This window comes from Gavia stellata, chromosome 25 (genome assembly GCF_030936135.1).
Source record: "Gavia stellata isolate bGavSte3 chromosome 25, bGavSte3.hap2, whole genome shotgun sequence".
Classification (NCBI taxonomy): domain Eukaryota; kingdom Metazoa; phylum Chordata; class Aves; order Gaviiformes; family Gaviidae; genus Gavia; species Gavia stellata.
In genome coordinates, this window is record NC_082618.1 from 8,199,401 (window position 1) to 8,221,773 (window position 22,373).

The following is a 22,373-nucleotide window of genomic DNA, read 5'->3' on the forward strand; positions in this document are numbered from 1 at the left end:
CCGGGGCCGGCGTCTCCCGCCCGGTGCTCGGCGCTGCAGGGTGGGGGCCGCCGGGGCGAGGCACCGCCCAGCCGCTAGGGGGCGCTGCAGCGGGAGGCCCGCCCGTCCCGTCGGGCGCCGCGCTTCTAGGAAGACGCTCTGGTCCGCCCTTCTCGGCGGCGCGGTCTCGTTGGGCCGCGGCTGACGTTGGACAACAAAGATGGCGGCGGGGAGCAGCAACTACTGGGAAGGCGAGTGGGGCCTGAGGGTGGCGGGGACGGGGCGGCTGCGCGCCGCGGGGCCCTCCTGGGGCACAGCCCGGTCCGGGCAGGGCGAAAGTGCCGCTGGGTCCCCTGTGCTCGCCTCCGGGGGGCCGGCGCCGCCCGCGCTCGGAGGCTGCGGTGGCCCCGTCGGCCTTTCAGCCATGAGGCGGCGGTGCCCGGCTGAGCCCCGCGGCGGGGAGGGGGCCCGCGGGGAGGGGGGCAGCACCCCGCGCCGGACCCTCCTGCTTGTGTGGGACAGGACCGGTGAGTGTTAAGCCGCGCCCCCCCCCCCGCCTTTCGGCGTGGGGTGCCCCCCCTTCAGTGAGGGCCTCGCTTTGTCGGGCCCCCCTTCTCTGTGGGGTTCCCCTCTGGGGCTCCCGAGCGGTCTGCGCCAGCTCCGCTTGAAAACACCTCGTGAAAACGCGTCACCCAAAGGCGTGGGGTCACCGTGCGGGTTTGTGACTTCTCCCCCACTCCCGGCCGCCCTGTGCAGATCTCAGGAAGCAGGCGAGGCAGCTGGAGAACGAGCTGGACCTGAAGCTGGTCTCCTTCAGCAAACTCTGCACCAGCTACAGCAGCACCCGAGACGGAAGGCGCGACAGGTATAGGTACTAGCCCATTTCTTTATGTTTTAAATGCTGCTTGTGGTTCTTCGTTCATTTTTATAATTTGCTGAATGCTGGTCCCACCAGTGGCTTTTATGCTTAAGAAGCTCATTTCATCGCTTCTTGATGTTGTGATGCTGGTGTTGGTCTTGGTGCGATATTGAGTGGTACTGGGACGTGAATCAGAAAGGTGTATGAGCTGCAGTGGTGCGTCGTGAGAGCATATATGTCACTAGGGGAAGCTGAATTTAAACCTCAGTTTGTAACTGTGGGGTTAGCGTGTGAACTAGCGATACGGCTTTTTAATGCATGCTACCTCGACTTATTTTCTAGTTTTTCTTCCATTAAACTAGCAGGAGGTTTTCAGGGACTGCAGTATTAGGGGAATTTAGCCTTACAGCTCCTAGGTGGGCCAGTGTGGTATTTGTAATCCCTGTTTTAATGATAAGGGAAGCGGAGCGCCGAGCAGCTGTGACTGGTCCAAGGTTGCGCAGGGGACTAGCCCTCTCTTCAGGAGGGGTAGCTGTTTCTTTCTGGCTTTCTCTTAAGATGAGTAGTAATAGCGAGAGCTGTATATATGTTTATATATATATGAATCAGATAAATACATACATGTGTATATATATGAATAGTTTGTTTGATTTAGGCAGATTCATGTTTGACTGAAGAATTAATGTGAAAATTTCTCAAGCCTTTCAGCTTATGGGCCAGAGTTGAGGTCTTCCCTGCAGTTCCACAGCACTATCAACTTTTCCGTCCCTATGCGCAACCTTTAAAAACTGCCCTTCTTTGCTTATTAACTGTGGGTCCCAACACTGTGTATCAGTTGTGAGTGTGACTACTGCATGTATGTCTGTTGGTATTTTTATTTATTTGTTTGTTTGTTTTGATGATTGAATCTGTTTTGAACCTTTCCATGAATTTCTGGTTCTGGAAGCCTGAGAGAGCCTCAAGAATGATCGTGTTACTCTTGAATCAGAGTCCTAGTCTCTCTTGTTTCTGGCTCTGTGCTGTTACTTGCCATGTAATCTCATGGTTTTAGTTATTTTTGCTGTCCTATGCAAATCTTACTTCTCTTACTCTAGTTATGGTAGATTACCAAAGCAATAAATAGTCTCTGAAAGGTATTAGTTGTCATACTTCTGCAGGTTGGCATACCCTGTGTTGCGCTTCTGTTCTTTTGCTTAGATATGACTTTTCATTGTGGTTTTAGTTTATCTTAAAAAGCATATAGGGAAGGTGTACTGTATGAAACTTTAATTGTGATAAGTTGTGTGGGTTGTATTGCTTTGTAGAACACTGACTGCTTAATTGGACTGCTTAAGTGGGTCGTCCTAACACTGTATTATTAAGGTGTAATTATGTAGCTGGTATAACATATTAATAGTGCAGTGCTCCCTCCTCCCAATAAATAAATAAATCAAGCTTAAAAGTTGGGGAGAGAAGGGCAATGGTACTAGACACGTGCTGGTAGTAGACAAGTGTTTGGTGTCAGGCATATCTTCCAAGGAGAGGTTATATTTTCCCCAGGTGATGCTGTGTCATTAGTTCAGATAAGAGGTAAAGGCATGTATGATAAGAAAATGTAATTTTTCTAAGCTTAATTTATCCCTCTAGGAAACCTGGGTAGTGGAGCTTGCCAACACCTAACACTAGTGTTTCTTTATTTCTGGCATTCGTGAAAAGATGATGTACTTTTTCGTAACTGCTTCTCCTCTTTTTCCTTAGCTCTGACACAACTCCTCTCTTAAATGGATCAAGCCAGGACAGAATGTTTGAGACCATGGCTGTGGAGATTGAACAACTTCTGGGAAAGGTAACTCAGGTTACTGTGGTTTTACTTCAGCATCTAGGAGATATTGCAGTACAGGTTTCTGTGATGAATGCTGGGAAATACTAGCGTGGGTATTAGACAAGTGTTTCTGAAGGTATGTGTCTGTCGTTAGAACTAGCTCCTTCAACTTATGCATTGTAACTTTCTTACAAGAATAAGCCATTTCATGTTTTTGGGTTTGTTGGTTTTTTTTTTCCTTCCTCTAGCTTACTGGAATAAATGACAAAATGGCAGAATACACAAATAGCGCAGGAGTCCCATCCCTGAATGCTGCACTGATGCATACGTTACAGCGTCATAGAGACATATTACAGGTAACAAACGGACGTCTATCTTGCTTTTATTTTGTTTCTTTGTTTGGAATAATTATTAGCAGTGCTGATATCACAACATGCTTGAATGTCTTACCAGAAGATTTAAATGCCACCAATCCCATCTCACTTTTCTTCCCTCCGAGCACCCCAATCAGTGAACTCTGAGTTGAAAAAAGAGGATTTTTTTTTTTATCTCATATTGGTGACTAGCACCTAGCTAAGAAAGAACGGTGAAGTATGCCATCTTATGTAGGTGTCTTTTATATAGCATAAGGGGAAGGGTACTGTAATGAATTACCTTGTCTGTGTGGTCTGTCACATAGCAATATGAGACGGAACATCACACTTGAGAAAATATGATTGTAAAACCATTTAAACTGCTAAAGGGAGTTGAAGGAAATGTGATGGCTAAAGCTACTAATTAGGGTTATAAATCAACCATGTTTCAAACTGGTGATGTTTTCATGGCACAGTAATGCTAAAAGTGCATGTTTTGTTTGGCTGGTCATATACAGTTTGATTTCTCTTTTGAATCTGCAATACACAATGTAAAAAGCATGGTGTTTTGTAAAAGCTGTAGCATTTCTATGAAAAATAGTGCTGAATGTTTACAATGGTTTTGGTGGACACCAGTTGCCAGTTAAATTAGTTTTAGAGAAGTATTAGCTGCCTGACATGTTTTCAAATGTAAAATTGCAACTTGAACATTAAAAAAAAAAACCAAAACAAACCATCAAAAGTCATCTTCACTGTCCAGAAAAGACTTTTTTTCCATCGGTGTAACAACAAAATAAACCCAAGAATATCTTCACCACAGCAAATAAGCAGGTTTTATTGGGCTTCTGATTCAACCAGTAATGGGAAATTCCAACACAAAATGATAATTCATCAGAAAGGTGAAGATACATGAAATTGGGAGAAGGAATTACAGTGGGTTTTCCTCTATGACCTTAGCTGTAGCTATCAAAAGTTAGCAAGTACTGCAAGAGCAGTGAGTTTTAAAAATACTTTGCAGTAACTTGCAAGCGTTTTTTATGTTAATTTCATAAGTTGGTCTTGCACTTTGTATTAGAGAACAGTTAACATTTTAAAAGATGGTTGGATCTTAACTTGAGTATATTGTGTTGTTAAATTGATCTCAGGATCCTAATTTTGGAATCACTGTTTTATTACAGGATTATACGCATGAATTCCACAAAACCAAAGCAAACTTCTTGGCAATACGAGAAAGGGAGAATCTGTTGGGATCAGTACGAAAAGATATCGAGTAAGTCGTATTGTTTGTTACAGCGATGGCATGGGACTGTCCTCAGAGGAAGAAGGTGGAAACCCTCATGTAGGAGAATACTTGGCGTAGCTTATTTTTCTGTGCTCTGAACAAAGCAAAAAAAGTTACTTGAATTGATGACTTTTATTAAGGTTATGATAAGATTCTGTTTTGGTTTGGGTTTTTTTAACTGAAAAGGAATTCACGTTTTTAAAGTAAAACTATTAAGCTATGCCAAATCCCATTAAAAATGGCTGGAACTTTTCTATTTGGTCACTTCAGAGTGATGGGTATGTAAATCAGTTAATAGTGTCTAATGAAAAACCTCTGGAAACAATGTTTTTCAATTCTTACTATTTTTTACATTTTAGATCATATAAAAGCGGGTCTGGAGTCAATAACAGAAGAACAGAACTATTCCTGAAGGAACACGAACACCTTCGAAAGTAGGTGTTACTTGTTTTTTACTTCTTTTGGCGGTGTCTGACTTCTCTGGGGGATGAAGCATTCTTAATTTCAAGTATGGGTGAAAGCTTTGTCCTTTTGTAGCTATTGCCCATGATGCATGCCTTGCTCCATGTATTCTGTGACAGTGCTGCTACTTATGTAGCTGGATAAACATTTATTGCTCATGCTGACTGTGAAATGCATGTAGTAGGTAGTAGTCATGCTAGTTTTCAGTGATTTTGACTTTAGGATCTTGTCAGCATTAAGTGACATTTGTACATTGTCTTCAGTGGGCTTTCGCAAGTCACTTGTGACTTCGTGCTTGACCTCCTCTCTTAAGGAAGTAGATGCCTTCATAGTATACTAACTGGGATAAGGGTTAAAAACCAAAACAAAGTCCCAATGATTTAGCTGTTCTTCCTTTTCTTCTCCTTTATTTGTCAGTGTTAGGCAGAGAAGAACCTTTTTTTCCTTTTGTCTCTGCTGAAGGTGTACAAAAGGTACATGGAAGACACGAATTCCAAAATTACCTGCGCACTTAAATATTTGCAAATTGACTCTGGTTTATTGGCCAACATAACAAGCAATATAGGAAGCACTTTCTTTTTATTCTTGTTGCAGAGAGGGCGTTAGATTATGAGTAGCTGCTTTGTGTGTTCCCCATTCAGCAAAAGCAGCACACTCTGGTAAAAGAGTGCTGGAAGGTTCATGTTTTCTAGGTAGTCAAGAAGTAGCACTGATCTTCTTGCCTGTGTTCTTGACTGTAGTCATGTTAAACCTCAGTCTTACACAAGAGGGCAGGCTTTCATTTTAAAAAAAATAAATAAAAAATTACCTGTGGCTTTCTCAGATGTGCTTTCTTAAAGATAACTTAAACTTCTAGCCATAACTGCACAAAAAGCTTTTACAGGAAATTAAACCCAAATTTTTTGTTTGTGGCTTACCACCACTTTATCCTCAACTTTGTTTAATACCTTTAAAACTTAGAAATTGATTTATTTAAAGCTTGAATTATGAGTTCTGTTAGGTTGAATTTTTTATTAGAAATGAATGATCAGGAAATGTAAAGTTTCCAGGAAAAAAAACCCCAGTCTTAATATTGTGGAGGTGAATATTATCTGAAATGTTGTACTTTGAAGAATCAATGTCAGTTAATCTGAGTAAACCTGATTCTTTCTAGATGTTGTGTTTGGGGTTTTTTGTTTCGCTTTGGTTTTTTTTTTTTGTTGGAGGGGTGGTAAATACTTTTATACATTTGGCATTTTGTTAAAGAAGGTTACAAATAAAATGTTTCTGGAGTTGTAAAATATACTTCTAAGAAACTGACATTCCTCTGAGTGCACTATTTTGAAAAGTTTGAAACAATGAAGAGAGGAAAACTTAAACCATTTTGTAAACGTTATCTGGCAGATGTCTTAAGAATTTGAGCCTAGCATTTGTTGGGGCATTGATTACTTTGATCTCTTTAAACATGTTTTTAGGATAAAAATGCATGAAAAATAGAATTAAATAAGGCAGTTTCAGAAGCAGTTAAACCATATTCTAGGTGATTATTTGAAAATGTCAAGACTTAAAAAAACCCAAAAACACGACACTGAGAAAAAGAAAACAAGAAATAAGTATGAGTTGGGCATTTGTAGGAAACAGGGCCAAAACTAATCATGGAATACTACTGCAAGGTGGAGATAACTGTAAGGTGTATGAAGAAATCCAGTGTAGAAGCAGAAGACAACCTTGGCGAGAAATCAAAGCTTGCAGGATGTTCAAAACTTTTGAATTGAGAATCAGTAAGCTCAGAAAGAGATACTGGCAGAGGAAATTATTAAAGAGCTTCCAACATACTTGTCTTCAGAGAAAGTAGTCAATGAGCTATTAATGCCAAAAAGCTGTAAAAGCTAGCAAAAGGTCCCAAGAAATCACCAGGAGCTGGCAGATTACACCAAATATGCTCCTAGGATAAGCTGATGAGCTTTGTGTGAGTCTTGATGCTGAATACGTGCAGTGCAGTAAATCATGGTGCTAGATTAATTGACAGAACTACATGATGAATATATATACATTGTCACAAAGACACAATAGTAAAAATTCAAACATATTTTTAGTGAAAGCTATGAAAAGAGCTTGAAGAACAGAGATAGGAACATAAACTTTGCAACTGTATTATTATATGCTGCAAAGTTATGAAATAATGCCACAGGAATGATATATTCATATCAAATATTGGAGCATTCACTTGGTCTTGAGCCTGCTTAATTTATGATATTAAGTACTTTAACTTATTACATATTTATTCCATGATCTGATAATGGAGAACGTATGAGCTATTACCCTACTGCAGAGTACCAGACTCGGCTGTCAGCCTTTCTTTATGCACTACCATGTGAGACAGGATAAGCGGAAACTTGAGTTTACTCTTGGTGGCGTTTTCCGTGAATGCTCTTTAAAAAGCTTGCTGGCAGCCCTGAGAGGTATTGTTTGTGGTGGTATCTCACTTGGGAGTAAGAGGAGGAGAGCCAGAAAGCTCTTCTCTGGGAGGGACTTTGGAGAGAAGCTGGACCTCTGCTTTTTGCTTAAATCTGCCTTTTTATTTTTCTGTCACATTTTGAACATCATTTCTTTTGGAAGAATAATGAAGGAGAATCTGTGTGTCTTCATTTTACATATGTAGGTAATGGTAAAAAAGGAGGGGAAATAAAAGATCTGTGAGTACAAAATTTTGCTGAGTAAAAGGATGCAACGTATATTAAGCACCAAGGGAATGACAACAGCTGAAGCGCTGTGCAAACCCTTGCTATGCCTCTAATACATAAAACTGCTATCCATTAAGACGTGAGGATCGTGCATCCATTTGGATTCACTTTCCCTGGGTGGGGCTGGCTGCTGTGTCAGAGCTGCTGGCACAAGGGTGTTGTGCGCTTTCACGTTAGGATCACGGTGCTGCCGGGGCAGCCCTCGGGCTGGGGGCATGCGGGGCTCTGCGCTCCCGCACCCCAGTTCTGGGAGGGTTAGAGAAAGCATATTGTGTTCTTCTCTATTCAACTGAAAGCTTCGCTGCTGGTTCAATTAATTTTATAAATCAGCTGATTCTGAGTTTTACTGGGAAAGGAGATTTGTCTAGAAATTTTACGGACTGTGGATAGGAGGCATAAAGTTTCTAAGCCACTCAGTTTCCGACGTAATTTCCATACACATAATTCAAGGATAGTTTTACCTTCCTCTGGAAAGGAAACCAATAATGCCTAAATTTTTTAATAAAAATTTTAACACTTGTTAATTAAAATGAGGCTGGAAGACAGGTCTTGTCGAATATTGATGCCCTGTTAATATTTTTACCTAATACCTCAGATCTTCTGGCATGTCAGATGCTTAAGGAAATACCAAATCTAGCGTGGTCATGTTTGCAGTTGATTTTTGAATGCTTGTTTTCTTGGGTCTGTGCCATTCAGTAAAGGTGTTTGTCTCATCTTTTCTGTTTGTATGCTTTTGGCCAGGGAGGTAAACAAGTCATCGTTTTTCTTGTAATACTGTTTTCCATCTAAAGAAAACAGTTTTGATTAATAGATCTAGCTTAGCATTTTAAAAACTGCTCTGAAAAGTGCTGCCTCAGAGGAAAGAGTCCTGTCAACTTAGTGTTTGCCCTGAAAAATTCTGCAGTTATTGATGAATTATAGTCAAAGTCAGCAAAGCAGGGACTGATGTATTTGATTAAATTTGCAATATTGCGTGTGTATGCGAGTGAAAATTTCCCTTGTGTTAGTACTTGCATTGTATGTGAATGATATCATATCAGGGGATACTGATGAATTTGTGTACAAATTGATGAAGGCTTCCAAGGTTTAGATAAAAATTACAGATTTTATTACCTATGATGAATTCCTTGTGAAACTAGATGAAAACTAGATCACTTAGTGGTCGCCAGCATTTGCTGTAGTAGATTTGTTCTGCCGTTGTAGGGCCACTGTATGACTGTTCCTTTATTACTGAGCTCCAGTGCTCAAAAATGAGACATTTGTCCTTTTCCAAAAGGAGCGGCTGGTGGTGAAGCAGGTGCCTGTGCTGGTGCAGATATCATTAGCTGTGGTTTTAATCGTTGTCAGATGGCTGCATGTTTCTGGTGAGCATTGCTATGCAGGCTATCAGTCTATCCAGTAAAAAAATTTTCAGCTTAAGAGTATCAGGTGTAAGGCATGCAGGTAGATGAGAAGAACCTGCTCAAAGTGTTCAGGCTAGCTAAGGCCACAAAACACCCCTGTGTGTCTTAAAATGTTTAGCACTGGGAACAAAGAGGGTAGGGGTGCCAGAGTAGGTGGGTGAGAAACTTGGAAGGAGAAAAGGAGGAGAGCAGACAAATCAGAGGGATGTGTTCTGCATGCGAAAGAGAAAAGAGGAATAAGAGAAGTGAGCAAAAGAAATAACGGGAATCTGCAGCAGTTGCGTAATGGTGCTATTAATAATACATACCTGATTCATGGAGATGATTAGGATAAATTAATGTTTGTGCAGTACTTCATATATGTGAAGTATTCTGGAGTACTAAATACTTTTATGACTATTACATTTAATTTTTGAGCAGAACTGTTTCAAATTTCCTGTTGTTGTTTGGGCAGCAATGGCCACATTCAGTAGAGAATAATCACCGGGAAACTGCTTTCAAACTTTATTCATGATACAGTCCAGATCTTAACAGAGGGAGTGACTTGTTGGCCGTTTTTCCTCCAAACTTTGATGTTGCTTATAAATTTTCACTTCAGTACTGATTTGCACCGAGAAGTCAGCCTAATGAGATGCTGAGACGCCTTACAGGGTTTTTGGTTATAGGTGTGCTCATCTTTTGGGGGAAAAGCTATCAGTTTTCTACCTTAATGTAATTTCCTCTTTGTTATCCCTGTTCTCTGCTCCGCATGCCCTGGTTTCCATTCACGGTGCTGTTGCTGCTCAGGTTCCTATGGATTTCAGTGGACCTTCAGTATTGGATTAAAACCAGAGAACTGGTGTCATCTCCCCTGCCATCCCCTCCCTCGCCTCCAATTGCAGGGGGAGGACACGCAGATGCCTGGGCAGTAACTGCTCCAGCTGACAAGTGGTTCAGCACTGCATCTTCTTCATCTTCTCTTGGAAGGAGACTGTAGGAAAAAATAGCTAATTCACCAATTCCTTTTTCCTTCCCAAGGTGGTTGGGGAAGCAGCAGGGAGGGAGGAGTGTGATGAGCGTCTTCCCTGGGTGCCTGCTGGCTGCCGACTCTGCAGCCTCAGAACTGCTGAGCTCCACTTTAGTCAGGCCCAATAAGGGTTGGGGTTTTTTTAATTGCAAAACTTGCCTCTAAATTAAACTTATTTTTTGTTCATGTCAGAGCAGAATGTGGTGTTCTTGTCGCTCCGTTCTCTTAATTTTAATATGAATTTTAACTGAAGCAGCACTTGATAACAATTTTGTTTGATTTACAGCAGTAATGAAAAAACAAAACAGATCTGCTATGAAAGGACAATACATTCTATCCATGGCCTTGGTTTGCCCAGAATCACCAAATACGGTGTAATGTGGCTGCAGACTTGCTGTGCAGTAGTGACGGAAGGCTGCAGCACTTTGTCTATTGAACTGGAAGATACAGTGCAAGGGGAGACTGAGGAATCTGGGTTAAAATGATTCTCTGCTGGCCATTAATTGCAAGAGCTCTGGCAATGGTCTGTCACTGTTTTCCCAAATGCAGTTACATACCCTTGACTTGTTTTCTTTATTTCTGGAATAAGGAAGTTTGGGAAAATGTCGCATTAAAAGTACGTGCTAGTGCCTCAGCTAAGCTAGTCAGGATGACTGCAGTAATTACCTTACTGACTGACTTACCGCTGAATATCCATCATATAGACTTTTTGGGTAGGGCTATATCTCTGTCTGAGCGGCAGCACAAATATAATGGTTTTCAAGGAAGGGATTTGAACAAAGGAGGATTTTTAGTATTGCGGAAACTTAAAGATGCATATCGACTTGTACTGTAATCCTGTTTCAAAATACGATTCCGTTTTTTCTTTTTGCTGTCTCCTATTACTGCAGTTTTCTCAATTGCAGTTATGCATCAGTGATTCCTTCCTTTAGCCTTATAGATGGAATTGAATGGGGTTTATCTCCAAGCCTGCTGGCAGAACCTCTGTCTCTTGAAGATTCATGCCAGAATGACACAAGGCCACTTCATAAGTAGCTGGATTGGCTTCCCCTGTAACAGTCCCAGACTTAATACAAGACTTGGGCATATCGTATACTTAACTACAACACCAGACTGAGCACAACTTATCTATTTCCTTGTTTTAATAGTAAGTATTCCTCAATGAGGGAGACAGTTCATGTCTTCTGGAGAAAAGAAACTTCACTGCTTATTATGTGACTGTAATTATGACTGTATGAGCAAGTTATTGAAGTAGTTTAATGAGAATTTGGGGAGATTCAAAGCTTGCAGGCAATGAAGGAAGATGCTCTCCTGGGTATCGTTATTATTTATAAATAACTTAATAAAAGGACGTGAAAATCAGCCAAGCACTTCAGGATTTAAAAGAGGTTTTCCCTCTAAAAATAGCTTGAGCTTCATTAGAGTAAAATCAACTAGTGCTTTTCATCTTCCTGTGCTGTATTTAGGACTTAAAAAAACAAACCTACCCCAGAACACTGAACCAAAGATTATAATCGTCTCAGAAGATTTATTTGCATGGTATCCTTATAGTTGGATTGCTTTAAAAAATACTGTAATCAATAATTTCTGACGTCTGTTGTGATATTTTTATACTTCAATATGTCTAAAATGAATGGTATTTGAAGAAGGGGGGGGGGGGGGAACAACAAACCCACCACACACATGCACAAAACCGAGTTTGGGGACTTCCTTTGTAACTTCCACTACAAAATTGAATTATCCAGGTGACAAAGGATGCAGTCACAGAGGTGTTGGCATTAAGAACCTCAAACTCATTGTTTGCTTTTCATCTGTATAAAATGTGAAGGTTTATGCATGAACTTCCATGTACCCCCAGGAAAGAGGCTATAGAAACTATCCTAGGTGGTTTTGGACGTCTGCAGAAATTAAAGAACAAACCCTTATAACACAGTGTGAAAGATGACCTGAATATATCACGGGAAAAGGGTCGTTGTGACAAAAACTCGGCTCTGGTTCTCGGTTCTGGGCTTTACCTTAGAAACAACGCTATGCTCTTGATTTGGGGAGAGGGAGGGATATAAAACCACACTTAAATCTTTAGAGCTCTGTATTTGCTTCTGAAGTTTCTTGTTTGTTTCAGAAATAAACAAGTCAGTGATGCATGTTTTATTTGTTTTTAGCTTTCCTTTCAACACTGTTTCTTAACTAGGACAGCTTCCCCCCCACCCCAAGGTCTGTATTGAAATTAGGACTTCGACAAATACTGAAATCCTTCTTACATGGGTTGGTTCTGAAATGTAGGTGCATCTTTTTAACAGAATCAGCAATTGTGGAGTTTTATAGAATTTGTCTTGTGGAATATGAGAATCACTTATTATTCTGATGCGCCGTGTCATCTTTTGTCAGCGTGGCTGTGTACTTCCTTCTTTTTTAAGGTCAGAAGTGCTTGCTTGTTATTTGCTGTAGGAACCTCCAGTAAAAACAAGCTGTTGAATTTCATTTGATGTTAAATAGTGATTATTTCCATTTTTCTCAAATACAGAGTGTACCTCTGGAAAGTTATCATATTGCTGTGTAAATGTCATTCTTGAGTTTATTTAATTTGAACCTCTGTACTAATGCATCAGAATGAGGTTCTCATCAGTCTTGGCTGCGGTATGGTAGGCTATGCAGATATCTTAGTGTGTTGCTTTACCGGTGGTTTGATAAAAGGCATCAACTCCCATCTGCTGAGGATCCTTTCTATCAAATCCATGCTGATAAGCAGAACTAGACGCAAATTCTCACTAAAGCATGCCTATTTTAGCCTGATAATAAAATTTTTCTTACAACCTTTCAAGGACCTTAGTTCTGTTGTCAAGTGAAAGATGCAGAGTGCTTTCCTCTCACTTGAGAGACTTGTTTATATTGAGTATAGTCACACTTCTGGAAGAATGCAGCTTGTTCAGTCTTAAATAAAAAGACAAGCCTGAGAACGCAGTGAAATTGGGTCAGAAGAAAAATGTTGAGATCTTCACCTGTTAATTAACTGCATCCTGAATTTGGGTTGTAGATGGTTTAAGTGCAGTGTGCACTTTCATTCTGAACCACAGGTGTTCATTATATTGTATAGCTAACTATGCAATTTTAAGAATAATTTTCTGAAACTTAACAAACAGGCAGGTAGATAGTTTTAACATTAGGTACTTCAGCCAAGTCCTGGATGAAAGCCATATAGCTTTCTACATCTACCAAACAAACCCTCAAAACCATGGGAGGTGAAAATGCAGTTAGGAAGCAGAATACATTTCTATTGATGCATATTTTAGGGTTTTGTACTAAATTAAAATTGGGTTGTCATCCCAGGGATAACTCTCACTTCATTTCTGTGTTAGCTTCACTGGAAATTAAAAATATATTAATTACAAAGCTCTTACGGGGCTTTTCTGGAAGACATTCTGCCTTGTATTCTCTTTTCTTGGTTACTTAGGAGTGTGTGAGCAGTAGAACAAATTTTTTAGCTTTGTCGAGCTTTAGTCAAAAACCACTGAGCTAGAAAAGTAGCACAATCTTTTTTGTTGCAGTACAGATTATAAACAGCTTGTGTTCCTTGTAAGTTGTGCATCTATCTTGTCTGTGTGTGCCCAACAATTCGGTAATGCCAGGTTATCTTGGTAGAGCTCATTTTTTGTCAGATTAATGTTGGATATCGAAGGCTGTGTTGCTTGGTTTTGAGGGTTTTTCTCTTTAGTTAAAGGTATAAACTAAATGATATGTTTTAAACCAGAGGAAATAGTGAAAACAGTACTCCCACTGAATGCTAGTTCTGCATGCAGCATGTAAAATTTGAGGAAATGCCGATATAGTCCATTAGTAAGTTACTGGAATTGTTCTGACAGTTGTGGTTACTGATAATGACTTACAGTAAGGCTTGCCCTTCTCAGTTCATTTAACTTTGTTCCTATGGGTAATACGGAGCAATTATATGGAAGGGTCAATCTATCCAGGAACTTTCACAACCATGAATAGAGAGCCTCTAGAAACCTCATTATGTGGCTGTTGGTGCCGTCCTGGCATTGGTTTGATGCTTACTAACAGGCAACCAGCTGCTGCACTTCATTTAGACAATAGGAGCTGTTTTCATTTTGAGTTTTTTTTAACTGCGTTCTTTGGGTAAACTATATACTGCAGATTATTGAGAAGGCTCTTATTTCCTTATAGATTAGCTTTAAAGGAAGAAGTATTGCTATTGCTCACCCTCTTGGGACTTTCAAACATCAGACACTCTCCCCAGTAGTCTTTCTGTGTGCCAAAGAGCTTTCTTGGCTAACTCCTCTTTTTACAGAAACATTTCTTTCACTCTGCTGATAATTCCCAGACAAGTCCATGGAGTTCAGTGGAGGTGCAGGCTGTACCCTTTGGAAAGGATCCCCCCCTTATGTGCTTGCATCCATTAAATTGTTCTTTAAACTGAGGTAGAACAACCAATCTTTTTATTGGTTATGGTGCATATGTAGACATGTTTACAGATGTTAGCTGCAAAGAAAGTAGTTATGTTAGCTTAAGTTCAGATTGCCGGAATTGATAAGCTGGGGAGATGCTTAGTTAGTGATGTAGCTAGGAGTCCAATTTTTAGTGAGTTTTGTGTGGATTTCGTGAGGATTTTGTGAGGATTTCAGATTGGAGGGAGTAGGTTTCACCAGTTTATTTTCCTGGAAATGCTTGGGCAGATTCTTCCATACAGTGAAGAGCATGCCTTTTGCATGGTTTTTTCCCTTATATGTAAGGTACATGTGAACCATCTGGAAAGAAATTCAGCACCAGATAATATTGGTTAACTCCTGCTTAGAGCAATGGATTATGTTCCAGTGCCTTTCATTCTAGATTTAACAAATTGCTTGCATTGATTAAAAGCAACGTGATGTTGTGCTATTGTGCTTTTTTCTTTTCCAATTTTGCAACTATTCTTCATTCTTACTGAAAGTGATTACTGAGCGTCAGACGCTCCAGTACAATGATCTGCAGAAATAAGCTTACTTACGTGTTTAGAGTTTGTAGGTGTGATGTTGTTAACATATTGTTCTTCTGGAGCAAATCTATTCATTGACTTAATGCTCATGTTTGTGCTGGTTTTTATGTTTTATTGTTGTAAGCTCTTATTTCATTTTGCCTACTGCAACAGAAAGCGTGAAAACATTGTATCTCCTTAACATCCAGATTTATGCTTTAATTAATATGTAAAGGGAACCCACAAAAGAGAGCCGTTTGCGTCGGTATTTGAACCTTTCTCTGCTCTCAGAATGGTTTCTGTGGGCAAACTGTTCCTCTCTGAAAATAGCCATTTAACCTCACGTCTTTGTTTTTGGCCAGCTACCTCTTCTTGTGCTGGAAATGTAAGATGTATGCTTTGTAGACAAATATATTCCTTTTCCTCCCTGTGCTGTTGCATGTTGTGCATTCCTAGCAGGTGCTACTTCTGCTTTTCCGTAAAAACACAGAGCAAATTTTGTGTTGTCAGCAAAGTCCTCTGTTAGAAATTTTCTCTCTTTGGGCGTCATATACCCTAGGTATGTTTGTCTCGCTGTGCTCTTGTGTTGAGTCTCAGTCAATGAGTAGGCTTCTACACCAATTCTTGTCTTCGTTAGCAACTGTAGGAGACTGTCCAAACTAGCTAAGCGGCTCCAGTGGAATGCAGTCTTTCTTTGACACTAAATTGAATCAAGCTTGAGACAAGTCTTATAAAACCTGGAATATCTTGTTTGTTATCTATCACAGGGGGGAAAAAAAAGTGTTCTGTTTTACATTCTTCTACTTAAGTTTTTAAAGCGCTTAATGATCATCTGAATATTTTAGGTGATAAAGTACGTTGATGGCAAGCAGAAAAAATGAGTTGCAGCTGGGTTTTTTTTGTGTGTGCACAGTGGTTTTTTTCACTTGTGAGTTAGGAACGATTATTATGATGGAAATAACTGACTGTATGTCTGATTTGCTTCATCGTAATCTGTATATTTGTATTAGGGTATCAAGTATGTTTTGTAATATTTGCATTCCTGGAAGCTCCGCATTGCCTCGTGATCCAGGACTGTAAAAATACGAAAGATTTAGTGCAGGCAGTTTGAGAGAGCTGAGACTAGTGATATATCTTGTGGTTAGAGAAAGAACAAAGTAAAATTCTTATTTCTGTAATTATTCTTTATGAAAGTAACAAAATAGTTATCAAGTGCTATATTCGTTTATTCTACAGGGATTTTCCCTAATCCTTTTAACTTATTCTTTATGATAATATTGCCCTTAATTTCATCTGAAGGGTTTAAAGTGCATTGTGAAATGAGTTGTGTGCAGATGGGTCTTCCTGCTCTATCTTTGTTTCTCTGACAAGTGCTTGTATTGGGTATCCAGCTAGCAGGTCAGCAGCAAAATCTATGGATATGGGAGAAGCCCAGTCCTCACTTAAGTAATCATTTATATTGCTGAATTTTAACTGCTGGCATAGAGATTTGCTTTAAAAAAACCAAAGAACATAAAATGCTTTCTCTAGTTGTAAAAGCTTGATGTGATGGGCAGGCTTCTTTTCTATCCTAGACGCATATTTCACTTAATTTTTCCTTTGGATTAATTTACCTGTCTGCATATTTAAATGACAAACTGCACAACCTTTTCTGAAGACAGCAGTTGCACGGAGGCCTGATTATGCATGACTGCTGGTGTTGGATTTGTGCCACTTATGACAGCAGGTGATTGCCTCAGCATCTTTCAGCATTTCTTTCGTATAGTATTTTTAAATGGCTTTGTCAAAGTGCCATCTGTCTCGGCAGGTGGAAATGTATAGCTTATTGAAACAGATAGCAAATCAGAATAATATTGCCCAGAACCACCGTTTGCTTGCTTGGATGCTGATAAGGTAATGTCTACTGGATTTGTTGTCTTTGCTAGGAAAGCAGAACAACAAAGTCAAGAGATTTTTATTTTTTTAAGACCCTCTTTCTGTAGTGTTTTGAATGTGTAAGTTTAGCAAAATTACCTCTTTCAATATTATTTTTTATTCTGTCAAACAGTTGAAATGAGCATTATTCATAATTGTCAGAAGAACTTCTATTTGTGTAAACCAGGTTATTAATAATCAGATATCTGCAAACTTCCCTTGGGACTCTGGATGCTGTTGTACTTCGTGTTCCTGATGTTCCTTAAATCTGACTGTTATTTTCTATGGTTATGAACTGTAAAATGATGAAACACTTGCTTGCTTCTGTTTGGGTATCACTAAGTGTACGTTACAATCCACATCTGCCAAGAATTTTGAAAGACTTTAAGAGATGCTGTATGAGTGCATGTTACTGCCCTTAGAAAAGCCTCTAGCATCTGCTTAAAGTGAACTTTTGCAGGAAGCACTAAACTTAATAGAGCTCTGAGTGATTCCGATGCACAGATTTTTACCATAAAACGTTCCCTCTCACACTGCCTTTACCAAAATTGCAGTGAATGTCATTGCCATTTTCTGCTGGAGTTTGTTCACCTGCTGGAGACTTGCAAGTACAGAAGTTATTGGAAATCCTCTCAGGGCTGTTAAAAGATGATGCTCCTTGGGGTGGGAAGAACACACTGGAAGTTGTGTTTGGTGAATGTGTATGCTTCCCAGCTATTTATTTAAGACTGTAAGAGTTAGTTCAATCTGCCCTTGCCTATGCATCAGTCATTCTGAAGAAAATTCATATGCATCTCATCCTTTTAAATAGCTGGGATGACCTCACCGTAAGTTGAGAAACTTTGATCTTGTGACTTCAGGTGCCTGTTAAATGCCTTGTGTTGGCATTTGCATCTAATGTCTGTGTTTGTTGTATTGAGAACTGTTTATTACTGGGCTTAGACATTTTTATTAACTTCTGCTTGTTATCATTCTATAGGTAGCTACTTTTCCAGGGTTTATTTTTATATGTATGTATACATACATATATAAAAAATAATGCAGTATAATATAATTGAATCTGAAGCTTTTAAATATTTTTTGTGTTTATGTCTCTGATTAAGTAATAAAACTGCCTAACTACAGCTTTCTCTTAACTTAAAAAGCAATTAGTGTCTGTGCTGCAAACTGGCAAGCCTAATTTTTGTGCTCTGAAAACCCTGGAGAACATCCTAGTTTACTTAAGGTCTCTGAATGTGTTCAACTTCCCTGTTGTCTTCAGTTCATCAACACGAAAATGCTACAATTTCATCAGTTAAATGGATAAAGAGTTGGTGATGCTGGTGATGATTTTTCTAGGGTAGGGTGGTTTTTTTTTTAAGTAGGACTGTTCTAGCAATGTTTTCACAGAATCACTACGGTTGGAAAAGACCTGTAAGATCATCAAGCCCAACCATCAACCAACCCCACCATGCCCACTAAACCATGTCCCACAATGCCACGTCCACACGTTCCTTGAACACCTCCAGTGATGGTGACTCCACCACCTCCCTGAGCAGCCTCTTCCACTGCTTCACCACTCTCTCAGGAAAGAAATTTTTCCTAATATCCAGCCTGAACCTCCCCTGGCGCAGCTTGAGGCCATTTCTTCTTGTCCTATTATTAGTCACTTGGGAGAAGAGAGCAGGACCACCTCCCCACAACCCCCTTTCAGGTAGTTGTAGAGAGCGATGAGGTCTCCCCTCAGCCTCCTCTTCTCCAGACTGAACAACCCCAGCTCCCTCAGCCGCTCCTCATCAGGCTTGTGCTCCAGACCCCTCACCAGCTTTGTTGCCCTTCATTTTTGTTCCACAGAATTTTTGTAGGTGTAACTTATTTCCAGCTAGGCTCCTGGTATCTTTTTGTTGTTAGTAAATTAAAAAAAATCAAACCTTTTTAAAAATGGTGCATTCTTGTGCACTATTCTTGTTTTTCAGACTGGTTTCGCAGTTTATTCTTACTGTGCACTGCTCACATAATACACTTGTCTGTTAGAGACTATGTATAAAAGGCACATTCTCAGCTGAATTTTGTATCTTTGAGATTCAGTGATTACAGAAATCTTTAATGCATTGCTTTTCTCTTCTGCTTGCCTTGGGGGCACTATCAGATGCTGTGAGACTTGAGGCTGCTTACATCACTTTGTGTACATAACCATGGTGTTTTACTTCTCTGTGCCAGTGGTAATAAATACCACACAGTGAATGAAAATGGTTTTATTTGATTAAACCAATGTACTTGCAACTGATGTGAATCTTTGGAGTGTGGCTTTGTTTTGGGAGCAGAAAGAAGCATTCCAGTTCTAGTGTTTTCAGTGTTTGCTGCCCCAGTTGAGTCCCTCTCAACTTAAAATCGGGCAAAATATTTTTAGTGCTCTGTGTGCTGTCTCCATATTTCAAGCCATGGACTAGACTGAAATAGCAACCTTCATGTTTTCACTCCTCTTCACAGACAAATAAGGACGTTCTGTTAGCATCTCCCCCCCCCCGAGCAGTTTACACACGCGTGCGCTCGCTGCACAACGTGCTCCTTCGCTGTGCCTCCAGCTGGAGGTGTGGGGGATCTCCAGAATTCCTGTGGGTAGAAGAAAAGTTCCAAATCGGGCAGCTCTGGCTGAGTCAGAGGCAGAACTGTGCTGCGCCGGAGGCTGTTGATACCTTCCCTTCCCGAGATGGCAAAACGCAAGGAGGAGGGAAGATGAAGACGGTCATGCCCTTTCAGTGTCTTTTAATCCTTTTAGTTTGGCAACAATAAATTCTGCTTCAATACTGGAAGCAATATGCAGTACAACATAACTTCTGTCAGATTGATTTCCTTCTTAAACTGCAAACATTTTTTTCAGTTACTCTACAAGAGTTTGCGTAAATCTGTGGGGTAAACGGAGCAATTGTAGGGATGCATCATTGTTGCCGCAGTATGGGAAGCGGGGATGCAGTCACCTATTCTATGTCAGTGTTACATTTGAGATATTGATTGCTGTAACAAGATATGAAATCCCAGAAAAACCTAATTGGCTGTAAAACAGCGATTAAAAACCTGTCTATAACAAGTTGAGTACAGAAAAAGAGAAATAGCTCAAGTCTTCTGAGGATCTTGTTTGTCATCTTAATCTCGCACATCCATTTTTAAATTAAATGTTCTCTCTGTGGTGCTGTATTTCAGGCTGTCCTTTTCCCAGTGATGCTACATAGAAATGCGATTAATGTGTGGCAGCGAAGGGGAAGGAGCACGGGTTATCAACATCTTTCTCTTACAGATGGCGTGTATTCTGTTTCCCATAAGCATCAGTTAATTCTCATCCAACTGGTACTACTATAGAAAGAACTTGCCTCATTAACCACCATAAAACAGTGTTTGGTAAACTAGCTCTGGAGTAGTGTTTTAAGATGTTATTACCTGGAACCAAGCCTCAGCTTTTATTTTTAATTGCTTTTTTTGAGTGGGTGGACAGGAATGACCAGGATTAAAGAGAAAAAAAAAATAGGTACTTCTTTCTCTAATACTCCTTTCCAACTGTCCTGGGCTCCTGGTGCACATCAGGCTCAGTTAACATTAATTAGCGATGAGTCACGGAGCCCATTCCCCTTTTTCTGTCTTCTCGGTATTTTGTGTGTTCTGAGCATCTGCTCTTGCATACAGTTAGGAAATGCTGCTCTAGAGGACACTACATGCATCTTCTCCAAAGACTCTCACATATACCAAATCTGTGTAGTAGCAAAAAGTGACAACATCCTGAAATAAGACATTCTAAAGGCAAATCTGTTAAGGATTATATTATGGATATCTTTGATTTAATAATCTAAAATAATACTTAGTGCTTGTTCCTTTTTTAACTTTGTTTTTTTTTCTTTTGGCTTTCAGCTCAGATCGACTGATAGAAGAAACAATAAGGTAGGAATGAACTTACTAATTTTCATTATTTTCTGTACAATCAGTGTTTATATTGAATTGTGTCCAAAGATATCAGTCATTTTGTTTATACAATAACTGCATTGTTTGCAACTCATAGGCAGTATTACAATGAAATGGTGGTGGGTTTTTTTTTCTCCCCTATTCAATATTGACATAATGGTGTTGCTTAAATATTTTATTCATCCTAGTTTAGAAAATTCAGGTGTCTGTTCAAAGGTGAATAGTCCCTACAGAAACAAAGGGAATGATAGAGCAGAGTGAATCTCAGGTTGAGCTGTTGAGGGCTATTCCAGTAGTCAAGCTGTTTCTTCTCATAGTGACAGTCTTCCACAACATGATTTTCTGTAATCCTTCAATGTATACAGCACCCTAGTATGCAGCTGATTTAGGTAAGGGCTTTTACCACAAGGGCTTGAGAGGTTATTGCTGTTTTACAGTTACTTACCTTCTGGGTTTTTATGTGGTTCGAATACTTAGAGAAGGTATCACTCAACTGATCTAGAAATTCTAGAACCGTAGCATCATAAATTTTATCATCTGTGCCCTTCCCAATCTTCCATTGAACTCTGGGATTTTGCAAACCAATAATTCAGAGTGCCTAACTTAATGGTTTTAAATTTTAGATTATTGCTTTTCAAAAAAAAAGGAAGAAAGAAAGTAAGATATGCTTTCAGATAATGCATGTACTGGCATAAGTGATCAAGAAGAGTAATTAGAGGTGCAGCAAGGCTCTATGTCCATTAAGGGCTGGCTAGCTTAAGTGCATACAGTGGGCTCGGTATAATTAATGTGGTGGAGGAATGTGTTAAACCACATTAATGTGCAGTGATGAACCAGAAGCGGTCAGTATAATAATGTCTGAAAATGTGGATATAATCTCACCACGGCCTCATAAAGACATTTGCCAAACTTGGCGCAGTTATTGTGAGTATTTGTTTTACTTGGGGTTCTAGTCCTTTCCTGATTAAAAATCCTCTCCTTTATTGCCATGCTTCTAGCCCTACTTTTCCACCTCGTAAAAGTGCTCAACATTTGTTGAATCTCTTATTCGCTGCCACTCCAGTAACTAGAGCATTAAACAGCATATGGTGATTTATTAAGCTTAATATCCTGCAAAATGACTCGTATTTTATCATTTGAGCTCTTCATCTAGCCTCTTGATTATGTGTCATCAGAGAAGCGGAGAGTACAAGTACGTGTGATAAGTGAACCTCTGTGTCGATTTACCTGTGCAGGGGAGCGTAGCTGTGGCAGACTGGAGCTCAGAACAGGGCAGCTAGCTGAACACTCACCCAGGTTCCTCCATCGGTTTTGAGCCTACTCAGAAGCTCCATGGTGTCATCAGTAGGTGTCCTGGCTGGTTTAAAACTGCTTTGAGTTTCATTTGCATGAGCTGCAGTCCTGTGGTTGATTACAAATCAGCTATCTCCACAGTGACTGCTTCTCACGCAATAATCCCTACCGCACGGCTTGGTTCAGAGCTCTGTGGTGCTGTTTACTGAAAGCATTCCTTCTCTTAATAAATGATTTTTTTAGATTGATTTTTTTTTTAAGAGGCTGGATTTCAGGAGTCCTTGTTGCACCATTTATTATCTGTAGTAAATGAACTTCTTGTTGTAGTTGTTGCCAAAAATGTTCTACATTTCTTTTTGTAGAAAGAGAGTTTGTTTTGGTAATGACATTGAGCATGAA

The 22,373-nt window shown here is 39.9% G+C and overlaps 1 protein-coding gene across 3 annotated transcripts in view; it reads left to right on the forward strand.

Annotated features, from left to right (window-relative positions):
- Positions 1 to 199: 199 nt before the first annotated feature.
- Positions 200 to 22,373, forward strand: part of GOSR1 (golgi SNAP receptor complex member 1) — a 31,728-nt gene continuing 9,554 nt past the window's right edge. Inside the window, exons 1-8 of one of the 3 annotated variants that reach the window (XM_059829160.1) lie at positions 200 to 234; positions 311 to 327; positions 736 to 844; positions 2,576 to 2,663; positions 2,888 to 2,995; positions 4,171 to 4,262; positions 4,634 to 4,708; positions 20,631 to 20,660. In XM_059829160.1, the coding sequence (XP_059685143.1) occupies positions 200 to 234; positions 311 to 327; positions 736 to 844; positions 2,576 to 2,663; positions 2,888 to 2,995; positions 4,171 to 4,262; positions 4,634 to 4,708; positions 20,631 to 20,660 (554 nt within the window). Of the gene's footprint in view, positions 235 to 310; positions 328 to 735; positions 851 to 2,575; positions 2,664 to 2,887; positions 2,996 to 4,170; positions 4,263 to 4,633; positions 4,709 to 20,630; positions 20,661 to 22,373 lie in introns of all 3 variants that reach the window. The other 2 variants (XM_059829159.1, XM_059829161.1) reach the window with 2 other exon arrangements.